This window comes from Gossypium hirsutum, chromosome A11 (genome assembly GCF_007990345.1).
Source record: "Gossypium hirsutum isolate 1008001.06 chromosome A11, Gossypium_hirsutum_v2.1, whole genome shotgun sequence".
NCBI lineage: Eukaryota > Viridiplantae > Streptophyta > Magnoliopsida > Malvales > Malvaceae > Gossypium > Gossypium hirsutum.
The window spans coordinates 9,860,534-9,874,005 of NC_053434.1; the positions used below are offsets into that span (position 1 = coordinate 9,860,534).

The following is a 13,472-nucleotide window of genomic DNA, read 5'->3' on the forward strand; positions in this document are numbered from 1 at the left end:
TCATGAAAATTTACACTAGATGGTAAAATATGATACATGTATAAAAAAAAGTAGTAACTTTTATAAGTTGATTTGAGGACTTAAGAACTAAATTGTGAAATAAGTAAAATTTACGGGTAGAAATATAGATGTATTCATTGGAAGAATGATACATTGGACTAGACCTAAGATGAATTAATTCTGAATTAGTTTGTGAATTAATTCACTTGTGATGTTCATTGTGTGATTTTAAAAAATAGTTTATAATTTTTTTTTAAATAATTAATTGTTAACGTGGCATACAAGTAAACTACCATGTGGATGTCAAGTCAACAAAGTTAACAAACATTAATTTTCCATCCATTTTTTGGTTATTTAACAAATAATACAAGCTTAAGGGCTAAAAGAGAAAAAATAAATAAATGGAAAACTAAAATGACTTTTTTTTTATTCAGTTGGATAGCCAAATAAGTTATTGTGTTTTTTCTTTTATATAATTTTTTCTATAAAATTATTTTAACTTTTCAATTAGATGGATTTCCCACATTTATTGAAAAAAATAATTTCAAAAAATTTGATGATTTTATCATTTTTTTGGTTTTCTTTCATTTTAAATACAATGTATGATAGATTATTAGGATCATAAAAAAAAGCATAATGACTTTTTTAACTCTCCAACTTTATAAAAAGTCATTTTAGTCATTCATTTAATTTTTGTTTCTTTTAGTCCTTAAACTTATATTTTTTGTCAAATCACCCTAAAATGAATGGAAAAATAAACGTTAACTTTGTTAACATACACATGGATTACCATGTGGATAACATGTCAGCATTTAATTATTTTTTAAAAATTTAAAAATATTAAAAATATTTTTTATAATTTTTTTCTAAATAATTTAATGATTTTTATTTTTTAAAAATATTTTTATATATTTTCGAATTTTAAAAAAAATTGAATACTAACATGTCATCCATGTGACAATCCATGTGTATGCCACATTAGCAAAGTTAAAAAACATTAACTTTTTCATCCATTTTGGGGTGATTTTGTAACACCCCTTATCCGACTCAATCGTTGGGTCCGAGTTACAAGATGTCACATCTGTTGCCGGAACAACTATCATTAAATATACAATAAATAAGTCATTTAAACATACATTCAAGTCCTAAATATGTTCATAATATGATACATAAATAAATCCGAGTATTAATCAAGCTTACAAAAAACTCTTTTGTTAACTCAAGCATGAAATATGATCAAATTATAAAGTTTTGAAAATTCAAGGTTGACGTCGTGATGTCACCTTTGTCACGTGATTTTGCCAAATAGTTTGTCACTTCACGACGTTAAGCCACTCGACGTCGTGACGTCACATCGTCAAGACGAGGAAATGTGATTGTCGAGACAAGGACTCTGTTTTGGTAAAAATTTAGTCATTTGGTACCTATTTCATGTCATCCGTACAAAACTTAAGTTTGGTGCATAATTGCACAACTACACCTGCATAAAACCATTCCAAAGACATACCAAATAATCACATTTAACCATTTCAAACCATTTAATACAACATTTCCACAATTTGACATGAAAAGTTATCAATTCAAATTATTCAATTTCAACCTATTCAAATAATATATTTAGCCTTTCAATTCATGCTCAATTATATCATTTAAGTGCTATTCAAAATATCGCAACATGTTACCAAAGCAAACACATATACTCATGAGCATTTACTTTTCCAAAATCAAGCATTGAATAAAGTTCTAACTAAGTAACTTCCAAGCTGACACTAATAATTACCCATGTACACGCCACACATAATCGAGTTTTAATACGATCAAAAGACTACCGAGTTAATAGTGGATAGTGTGAGCTTCTCGTAGATCCAATTGACATATTCCGCAATTTGGCAATCTATAGGAAAAGAAAAAATAATGGGTAGGCATAACGAATGCTTAGTAAATTCATAGGTATTAAAATGAGAAACTTACCTCGATTTACAATTAAGCATGTTAAATTAATTAACTTGACAAAGTTTACCTAATATAACAAGTCACAACAACAAGGTGAGTTTTGATACATAACCAATCATGTAATATACCAAGTATATGACATACCAATTAAAATAATATAAGTAATATTACATGTATACCGAAGCTTTATATTCAAATCATTCAATAATATCATATTTAAACATTAAATACATTCTGTGTCATCTCGTTGTCTCATTCCATATTAACAGTATTACTTGATGAAACTCAGTAAATGAACTTGAATACACTGGTACTAACCACATTTGATGCTCGTCCGAAATGAACATATATTTGTGTTAGGTTACCCGTCTGGGATAAACTTATATATAGGCACAACAAATACCTTGGCTAAAGTTGTAAATATACATATCAGGTTACCTATCCAGGCTAAACCTTACATCAGGTTACTCGTCTGAACTAAACTTATGTCACATGTATCTTCAAGTCTGCAACAAATGTTGGATCTCGATAATCATCAATAATTAACCACATTTGTTACTCGTTCGAACTGAACATATATTCGCGTTGGGTTACCCATCCGGGCTAAATATTTATATTGACACATCAAATAGCTTGGCTAAAGTTGTAAATATATATGTCAGGTTACCCGTCTGGGCTAAACCTTTAAAACGACATTAGGTTACTCATCTGAGCTAAACCTGTGTCACATGTATCTTCGAGTCCACAACAAATGTTGGATCTTGATAATCAATCTATATCGGTATGTACAAGACCTTTATTAAGTTCATTAGAGTAATTCCAGCATATTAATTCATATTCATTTATTTACAATTTAATCCAAATTTCACCTTTTGTACCAAATCGTAAACAATCCAAATTTCAATTAAACATATATATATTCTTAGTTTTAAATACAAAACAATTTAAAAGAAAAACACCATATAAACTTGATTAAATCGGCAGACAAGTTAAATTGCAATGACTAATCGATAATTTTACCTTTTCCCTGGTTATCCTTGGTTTGGTTCAAATCTTGATCTATATAATAATTCAATTCAATTTATCAATTCTGCATATCTTTTATCATCCTATTTTATGCATGTATCAATTCAATTTCATTATTTGAGTGCCCCTAAAATTTTTCATTTTATTCAATTTAGTCTCTAAAATCTATATTGCCATAACTTTCAAATTTGAGCTTCGATTTCGAAACTGATCTCAATTACATCCTTCCATAACCATCTATTAACTATAATTACGAAAATATTACACCAATTTTGGAATCTATGCACTTTAGTCCTTATGTTAAAAAATAGAAATTAAACTTTACAAATTAGTCATTTTCATTCCTAAGCTTAAAATCTAAAAATTTAGTACCAAAAAATTCAAAGAAATCAACAATGGGATCTTTTGAAAACTTTGAAAATTTTACAAATTGGTATACAAACTAGTTAAATCAAGCTCTCGAGACCTCAAAAATATAAAAATTATAAGAAAAAAATTGAATTCAACATAAGTCGAAAGTTTAAAGCCCTCAAACCCTATTCTTTTCTTTTGGTTTCGTGGAGAAGATGAAGGTGAGCCAAACATGTCTTGTTTTTCATTTTATTTTAACTTATATACTTTTTTTTGATAAATGATTGACTGGGTATTTATTGAAATTAAACTAAAGACTGCAAAGAGTTCAGGCTTTTTAAGATAAGCCCAAAACTCAAAACAGCCTGTCTCAATTCTTAAAATTAAAACATTAAAAAAACAACAAAAGAAAAATAGTAATAAAATGAAACGACAGAAATAAAAGTGCATTGAAAAAAATAAACCTAATACACCCTTAGTCAATCTTCCAACGGCTGGAAACCATTAATCTCTCTTGACATTTTTTATCAACTGTCCCATCTGTTCTATTCTTTTGACAACAGCACTGCCCAATATTTCATTCTTCGCTATCTGCTTTTAGAAACAAGTTCTCTCCCAATCTTCTTAGTTTGGGTTTCTTGCCCATTGTTCTTCTGCTCTCATATCACAGTGAATCGGTTCCTCATTCTCTAGGTAATTTCTCTCGCTATTCTGTAGTGCCTCATTTGCGGTATTATGGGCTTTTGTGTTTTTTTGTTTTCTGTATGTGTTTGAACTCGATCTTCTGGAAATATGGTTTCTTGCTCTGGATATCTCTGATAATTGCTCCAATAACTAAGTAATCAGTTGCAGTTGAATGACATTGATTACTGTTAATGAATCGCCCATTATTTGTATTTCTTGTAAACCCATTTCGATACCTAACTTGACTGCTTCTAACCCTGCAAATGTTTCCGCGGCAAACAGAGAAGCAACATTGCGATGAATAATCGATTTCAAAGCCAATACCTCGTTCTTCAGACCCCTGACCACCAACCCCGACGATGATTTGAACTCTCTGTTGTTGAACACAACATCAAACTGGATCTTCACGGTCGGTAAGTCTTTCACATTTCTTTAATTTTGCACTGTATGTGATAAAGTCGACTTAACTTTAATCCCTTTGTATTCTGCCATGTGGTTCTGAATTTTTCGTGCAAGTTCTCTGCTCGTTGTGTGTACCCGTTCATGCAAAAGTTGATTCCTTGAATGCCAAAGTATCCATAAGACATAACAAAAATATCTGCATTGTTCGTTTGTTCCTTATTTGAAAACCACGGTGAGCCACTCCTAGAAATTTTGAAGCACGAAAGTTGTGACCCAAGTAAGGTTTAATAGCTGCCAGACCTCTATGCTTGTGGAACATTGCCGAAAAATATGATGACAATCTTCATTTTCATAACATACCTAGGGCATCTGGCATTTGTCACTAATCTTCTATGCCGGAGATTGCCCAAAGTAGGAATGTAATTCCATGAAATACGCCAGATTATGATTGTAATCTTAGACGGTAGTTGTAGTTTCCATAGTTTCTAAAAAATTTCTTGGTTTCGGTCTGTAACAAATAATGACTAGGATTCAGATTAACAATTTGTAATAGTTTATAGGCACTACGGACTGAGTATTCCTCTGTTGGTTCGCCCCTCCAGACTTGGAAGTCCTCGTGCACTGATTCCGATAGTGGGATCTGTAGGATTGTGCGAGCAACCTCCGGGTGAAAGGTATTGTTGATCAGCTCTTCTTTTCATTTCCTAGTTGTAGTATCAATAAGATCCGAAACAAATTCTAGTTGCATACTATCTAACTTGTTGTACCTTTTCAGTGATTCCATTTCTTGGACCCATCGATCATTCCAGATGGATACTTTGTTCCCTTTACCGATTCGCTAGCTTAGGCTTTGTTTAGCTGCCCAAATGCTCTTCCAGGTAAGTGAAGGTAAAGTTCCTAATTGAACCTCTAAGAAAGTCAAATGCGAATAATATTTTACTTTTAAAACCCTGACTAGTAATGAATTAGGATAATGAATCGAATGCCATCTTTGTTTAGCAAGTAACGTAACATTAAATTGACTCAAATTTCGAAAGCCTAGGCCGCCATTCTCTTTTAAAAAGTAAAGATTTTTCCAAGTACACCAATGGATTCCCCTTTTCCCATGTCCCTTCTGCCACCAATACTTCGTTATAATATTTTCAAGATCATCACAAAGGGAATTAGGTAATAGAAAACATGCCATCGTATAAGTCGGAACTGCTTGAAGAATTACTTTAATAAAGACTTCTTTACCTCTTTGCGATAAAAACCTGGTACTCCAATTATCAATACGTTTTTTAAAGTGGTCCTTCAAATTCTGAAAAGCTTTCTTCTTTCTCCTTCCCACCATATTCGGCAATTCCAAATAGCACTCTGTCTCGTTTGAACTTCGAACACCCAGTAAATTGACAACCATTTGCTTTTCTTCTTCTGAAGTGTTTTGCTGAAAAATACAGTTGATTTATCAAAATTCACACACTGCCCCGAACAAAGTTCGTATTCTTCCAATATATTTTTGAATAGATGCGCCCCTCTTCTTATGGCTTCCTTAAATAAGATACAGTCGTCAGTAAATAAAAGGTGTAAAATCGGTGGACCATTCTTGCTAACCTTTACTCCTCTTAGAAGTCCATCCCATTCTGCCAGCCGCAATAGACTGGATAATCCCTTACCACATAAAAGAAATAAAAATGGGCTTAATGGATCACCTTGACAAAGTCCTCTAGTCGGTTGAAATTTCTCTCCTCGATGTCCGTTCATGACCATTGAATAAGAAACAGTAGTAACACATTGCATAATAGTATCTACCCATCTGTTTGCAAAACCCATTTGAATCATTATCTACTTTATAAATTCCTATTCGATCCTATCATAAGCTTTGCTCATATCGAGTTTAACTGCCATGAACCCTTTTTTCCCCATTCTTTTCTGCTTCAACGTATTCAGGATTTTGTAGGCTAACAGCACGACGTCAAATATTAGTTTTTCTGGCACAAAAGCGCTTTGTGCAGCATCTATACATTTTCCAATCACTCTTCGAAAACGGTTCGCAAGAGTCTTTGCCAAGATTTTATAAAGAACATTACAAAGACTAATCAAAGGAAAGTGCATCATATTAGAAGGACTAGAATTCTTCGGGATTAGTACAATATTTGTAAAGTAAAATGATCTAACCTCTATATCACCGTTTAAAAGATGTAAGTAGAAATCGGCAACTTTATCTCCAATAATGTGCCAGCATTTTTGATAAAACAGTCCTGGAAATCTATATTCTCTCGGCGCCTTCGTAGAGTCCATGTCAAACACTACAATTTGAATTTCTTCTTTTGAAAATTTTTTTGTTAATTATTTATTATCCTCCTCATATATGCACCGTTCAATACTTGATAAAAAATGGTCATAAGGACCCCTTTGTTCTGTCGAAAATAGTTGTTGAAAATAAGAATGAGCGATTCCCTCAATTTTCTGTAAGGTCTCCGTTTCCCTGCCATTCTCAGTTTGCAACTTACGAATACAATTTTTCTTCTTACGTTGTGTTGCTTGGCTGTGAAAGAATGCTGTATTTTTATCCTTAAATTTCAACCAATTTAGTCTGGCCCTCTGTTCCCAATGCCGTTCATCCTTCTCTATTTCAAAATTTAATTGTATTTTTGTATCAATCAACTCAGCTAAATTATTGTCATCTCTATCAGTATCATATAGATCTAATAACTTAGCCGTAAGAGCCTTCATCTTCTTCTGTCGGTTCATTTGAATCTGTCCATCCCATTTGACTAAGCCCTTCTTCAGATTTTCTAGCTTTTGCATCAAGTCTCCTGAAGACATCTCCCAGATTTTATTAACCTCACTAAGAAAAGATTCATCTAACACCCACCAGGCTTCAAATTTGAAAATTTTGTTCCTCAATCTTTCCTTACATTGTTTGTATCAGTTAAAAGTGGACAATGGTCTGGAAAAGAATGTACTAAATGTTGCACTTTCACCTTCGGGAACATGGATATCCATCTCGCATTGGCCACTCCTCTGTCTAACCGTTCTCGAATATTTGTCTCTGGAAGGTTGCCTCTTTCCCACGTGAACCATCTACCAGAATATCCTACATCAGACATTTGACAATCCTCCAGAGTTCTTCGAAATAGATCCATTCTCCTTTCATCCCTAGGTATCTCTCTCTCTTTTTTTTTTCAGATCCATACATTATTTCATTAAAATCCCCACAAATAAACCAAGGGATATTACCAACAACTTTTAAACTTCTCAAAACATCCCACGAATCATTCCTGTCTTGTGCATACGGGGACCCATAAAAACCTGTAAATCTCCATTTGACTCTTAATTCGCTATCCTCAATATCCACATCAATGTACCTTTTTGAATAAGAGCGAAGAATGACCGAAACACCCAATCTCCATGCCAAACATAAACCTCCTCTATTGCCCTCTGAATCAACCTCAACACCATTTTCAAAACCACATTTTCGGTGCACCACTTCCATCTGTCTTTTACCAAGCTTTGTCTCAATAAAGAAGACAATTTAGGGATTATACGTCTTCAATAGATGTCGAAGTCTAGGAATCGTCCGTGGCCTCCCCAAACCACGGACATTTCAACTTAAGATTTTCATTGCGCTCGGTCGGCTTGCCTCTTGGCAGCCGCCAATGATAATTGGTTAGATTCCATCAATCTCCTGCTCCTTACCATTAAGCAGTCCATATCTTCTCTCTCCAAGAAGTCGTCCCTCGCTTCTCTATTTCTCTTCTTTCCCTCTTCCCCAATGAGGACACCTTCCTCCAAGTCATACTCTTATCATTGTTTGCATCAATTCTGACTGTATATTTTCCTTTTGATTATCAGAAGATAAGGATCCCCCTTCCAGATTAAAACCCAATACTGGATCGATAATCTTTTTGCTCTTTCCATTGTTATCCACATTCTATATTCGATTATTTGGGATCCAATTACTTCTCCTATCCCCTTTACAACTCTCATCATTATCTTTTCGAAGCTAAATACTGTTCATCGACAAGGCTCTACGTGATTGGGCACGCAAAGACAGATTCCACCCTAATTCGGTAATTTCCACCCCAAGCAACATCTTAGCTTCACAAAACGAGTCGCTATGCCCCAACTGACCACAGTAGAAACAGAACAGAGATAATCACTCATACTTAAATCTAACATATGAACATCTTCCATTAAACATAACCTGTTTTTTCCTTTTCAATGGTCGTCTGATGTCAATCTGGGCCTTTATACGCATGTAATTACGATTCTCCTTCCCTAAATTTGCATCATCGTATTCCAAAAAATTCCCCAAGAAATTACCCAATTGTACTGCTAATTTTTCAGAAAATAAACCAACAGGGACATCGTAAATTTGGATCCAAAAAGGGGTAAATATTAATGACACCTTTAACGGGTCCTCCCCCATTTGCAACTTATAAAGAACCAACAAGTGATTATTAAACCAAGGTGAACCCTTTATAACCCGCACCATATCAATTATGTGAAAAAATTGGAATAGGTACCTTTTATCTCCTAGATCCTGGATCTGAACTCCACGGATCGGATGCCACAAATTTGCCATCGTGCTTTTCATGGCTGGGAAGTGGATTATACTGGCTGTTAGAAAGCAACCTACTAGTTGGAATTCACTCATTTCTCTTCCTATGAATGAATCCATTGGAATTTCCAAAATTTAATCCTCTTCTTCGTTAAGTGTCAGACCTGCTAATTTAGTTTCCATTGTTGCAGGTATCGAACGCCAAACTAAAGAATCCTTAAATCAAGCAGGGACTAAAGGCTAATTAGCAGAGCAAGACTTACAAAAAGATGAAAGAATGCCAAAAACAAAAGACAAAAAAATAAGAAAACCTAGATACTCATGCCAGCGGCGGCAGACTTAGACTTGCTAGGGTAGCAGACTCTTCGTGTATCCTTTAACTTATATACTTAATCAATTTATTTATTAATTATAGTTAACCTAATTAAACATAATTAAATAAATTTAATCTAAATTAACACATTTAGTGGATTAAACTTCCACCACAATTTGGTCATAATATAGTGTTCTAATTACTCAATTGGTCCTTTAGCTAATTAAAATTTCATAGTGATTAATTTTTACCACTTTTACAATTTAGTTATTGTATCTTAATTAACTATCTATTTGACAAAATTAAGGGACCAAACTATAAATAACCTTTATACTAACCTCGTAAATATTATCAACTATCGGAAATGGAGTTCCGAAATCGCTGTTTTCGACACCACTAAAAAACGGGTTGTTACAAATTTGATAAACACACAAGTTTAAAGGCTAAAAAAAGTGAAAAATTAAATGGAAAACTAAAATGACTTTTTTTTTGTAATGTTGAAGAGACAAAAAGAACAAAAAAAGATTATTGGACTAGTAAATATATGTGTAGATAGTTGTTTGTCTTCATTTGTATACTCAAATTCATAACAACATCCTATTATGGAATAACTTATATTATTATAAAAGTTAATTGCATTAGATATTCCTAAACTATGATTTTTTAAAATTGGTCTCCAAACTTCAAAATGTTTTAATTACATCCTCAAACTATCAATATTATAACAATCATGTCCTATTACTAAAACGGTTAATTTAATCATTAAATGACATGTCAAATCATGTGTGGCATAATTTAAAACGAAAACTTTTAAAAAAAGTAGAACGTTATTGCATAATTTTTAAAAATTAAAATTAAAAAATTAAATAAAAAAGAAATAGTGAATGATAAAGCTTTTGTAAAAGCTTCAAAAGCCTCTAAACTAGTATTTTTACATTTATTATTATTATTATCTCATTATATGTTTTGATGATATCTGCTTTTATTGACAAAATACTTAGAACTACCCATAACTTCTCCCCAACTCACAAATAGGAGGATAATGTGCTTCAACGCTCTCAAACCCACGTCCTCTTGCATCGGCAATAATGTCCATGCCAATCGAGTTAAGACTTAATCGACTTTCAAAATATTCATTTCTCTTTAAAAATTTCATTTTAAACTATGTCACATAAGATTTGACATCTCATTTAATGGTTAATTTAACTATTTTAATAATGAAATGACCTTATTGATATAGCCTCGATAATTTAGGGATTTAATTAAGGAGCTTAATAGTTTCTTAAATTGATATCTTTAATTTCACTCATTGAAGATTATTTTTAGTTAATAAAATATGATTAATATATTTTTCACGTGAAATTTAATCATTTTATTGAAATAATATTTTAATTAAGATCATTTTCATTTAATAAATGATGTTAATAGGCTTGCTTATATGAAATAATTATATTTTTACTTGAAATTTTAGATCATACATTGTTATGGAAAACTAATTTAATAAAAAAACGTACTTCATAACTATGTATGTTATTGTTATAGGTGAAAAGCAGTTATAGAAGGTTAAAATAAAACATAAAAAATTGACTATTCTAAAAATTGTATAATGTAATTACAATTTAATTTTGTTGATACAAGATTGCGGTTTGAAGGTTGGAGGTGGTTCATTTAGAAGGCTAAGAGCCATAAATGACTAAGAAAAGTGAAGACAGGGAGAAAGAGAGAGCGTTTGGAGATAGTTGAGTCGAGAGAGATGGAGTGGACGATTGATTTGTGTCCCTTTCTATTACGAGGACTTTTGTAGATCACATGTCTTTCTTATATCGATAAGCTTATTATTCAATGTAAGACGTTGCTTGTTAGATGAATAAGTAAATTTGATATAATAGAGTAACAGGATATGTTGATCATTCGTGATTGTAGTTTTGTGAGGGTGGTTGGATTTGGCCTTACCATGACCTCGATGAACTATCATATTTAGCGTTGCCTATCATTTGACGGAAACTAACAACGGAACGGTGAAACTTTAAGTGAACGGAGCAACCCATTTAAGTGTAGCACATGTAACAAATTTACATGAAGATAATTGATTTTTGTAATTTATATTTTAGATACCATTGATTTTCCAATATTAAAAGACATAATTGAAACATTATATTGAGTAAAGGAAAACATGAAAGAAATAATTGAGCAAGATTAAACTTTTTTGAGAAGCAAAAACAACCGCAGTATTACAAACAAGGCTTGGAGGTGGTCCAAGTCAACCAGATACTAAATGGGGATATGGGCCATGAATTTGGACAAGGCTTCTGTTGTAGCCTTCCTTCTTTTTTCCAAACTTAGAAAGTGACCGAAAGCCATGTGCCTCTCGTGGGTGTTTCCGGTTACAGTGTCTCCTTCTTAACTTTTCAACATGCATCAACATCAGTAGACGGTACCTACGACAAAACTCCAGTTTGGAAGCCAATAAAAAAGGCTTTTTGACTCTGGGGTTCGTTAGAATCATCTTAGGGAAGTATGTTAATTTCTTATCAAGTTCCTTTTTTTCTCTTCATCTCCATTAATTATAATGAAATTTTTGTTAAAAATAGAGCTTAGAGGAATAAAGACCACCAGCAAAATAAACAGCAAAGCTTGTGAAATCGATGACACGATAGGAGTGATGGTAAGTTCTTCTCAACTTAAATTTCTCTTTGTGTGTTTATATATATATATGTATTCCATTAAAATTATACACTTCATAAGCTTATAATGAAGATGATACCTTGGATATACCGACATCTTTAGTGTTTTCTTATGCTTTAAAAGATCCAGTCACCTACTACAGGGAACTTGTCTGGATCATAAGCTATAGAATCATCGTAACCTAAACAAAAGTTGTCACCACCATTAATGGGAGAAAGAAGTTCAAGATGATTAACATTCGTAAGAACGCTCCAAAGCTGATCTTTTTGCTGTTGCAGCTCCAACACTCGAGCTTTTGTTGATTCAAGCTGCATCTCGAGTTCTTGCACCATCTTCTGCAGTTGGCAAATAGCTCCAGTGCTGCCATAAACAGGGTCTCTCATCCTGGCTGTTGCTTCATAGACCAGTGCTTTCACAGCATCCTCCCTGTTTGTTTCCTCCACCATCTGGTAAATATTATTGCAGAAAACTCATAAACCAAAATACCACAGATTTAGAAAACAAACAAGGACAAGAGATTGAACTTATTATTACCAAGTACCAACCTGAATCATTTTGATTACGTTGCTGGCACCAAAAACCTTGTGCACCTTGGCAAACCTGTCCATCTCATCACATGGGAAATAGGGGGCCAGAATGCAATTACTGTCGCATCTCCTGCGTAGCATCCTACAAGCGGCACATGGTTGATGGGTCTTGGGTCTTGTAACAATGAGAGATTCTAAACCCATTTTTTGAGGACTATTACATGGGATGAAGCAATGTATATGTATATAAGGGAGAAAGAAGGTGGTGTAGGGAAGTCAAGAAGGGGGATAGGGCACTGCTTTGTTTGTTTGTAGGGAGTAAAATTTCAAAGGTTAGTGCTGGGAAGTTGGTGAGGCGGCCACTTGAAGACAGGATCACGATGGTGGCATTGTTGAAAAATGTGGAACTCACTGTTAGACAGTGGACCTAACTGACAACATCCTCGTTGTTGGGATTTTTCACAAAACAAACTATAGTTTTGTCGCTCTTTACACTTTAGTCATTATCTGACAGGATATCTCATTCCAACTTATGACTTGCGACTTACGAGCCTTGTGTATTTCCTCCTAATTCTAAATAAGCTTTTGATGTAAGTAATCTCGTAATCAGATAGTAATGTAAGATTTCCCAATATGTTTTTTTATTTGTATTTTGAAGATTATCTTTGAATAAATAAATTTAGATTCTTAACTATAATAGATATTTTTCATTATCAAGTAATATAATTTTTTAAAATAAATTTATCCACATTTTATAATATTTTTTATTCATTTATTTAAATAAGAATGAAATAATTAATGAATCAAAATTTTCACTTTTTTATATATTCTTCGAGAAATATTTTAATCATATATATATATATTATTATTATTAGTTGTGGACAAATACATTTTGTCGGTTGAAATGTTACATTTATAACATATTTACCATTTAAAAATAATAATTTTAATCATATTTACCCCTAAAATCATAACAAATAACATA

The 13,472-nt window shown here is 32.8% G+C and overlaps 1 protein-coding gene and 1 long non-coding RNA gene across 2 annotated transcripts; one reads left to right on the forward strand and one right to left on the reverse strand.

Annotated features, from left to right (window-relative positions):
* The first annotated feature begins 3,608 nt into the window (after positions 1 to 3,608).
* On the forward strand, positions 3,609 to 9,376 carry LOC107924757 (uncharacterized). Its single transcript, XR_001691843.2, has 4 exons — positions 3,609 to 4,023; positions 4,297 to 4,427; positions 4,531 to 5,090; positions 5,192 to 9,376. It is a non-coding gene; the product is annotated as an uncharacterized lncRNA (long non-coding RNA).
* A 2,615-nt stretch (positions 9,377 to 11,991) lies between these two features.
* Positions 11,992 to 13,122, reverse strand: LOC107923687 (LOB domain-containing protein 25). The gene is made up of 2 exons (XM_016853862.2): positions 12,506 to 13,122; positions 11,992 to 12,406 (listed from the first exon to the last, which is right to left on the reverse strand). The coding sequence occupies exons 1-2, from the start codon at positions 12,689 to 12,691 to the stop codon at positions 12,077 to 12,079; spliced, it is 516 nt and encodes a 171-aa protein (XP_016709351.1). The 5' UTR covers positions 12,692 to 13,122; the 3' UTR covers positions 11,992 to 12,076.
* Positions 13,123 to 13,472: the final 350 nt, after the last annotated feature.

What these genes read in the sequence shown, in the direction of transcription:
- LOC107923687 (XM_016853862.2), bottom strand. Translation starts at nt 12,691, where the DNA reads ATGGGTTTAGAATCTCTCATTGTTACAAGACCCAAGACCCATCAACCA. An exon ending in ACGTAATCAAAATGATTCAG is followed by an intron (nt 12,407 to 12,505) that starts GTTGGTACTTGG and finishes AATATTTACCAG; the next exon opens with ATGGTGGAGGAAACAAACAG.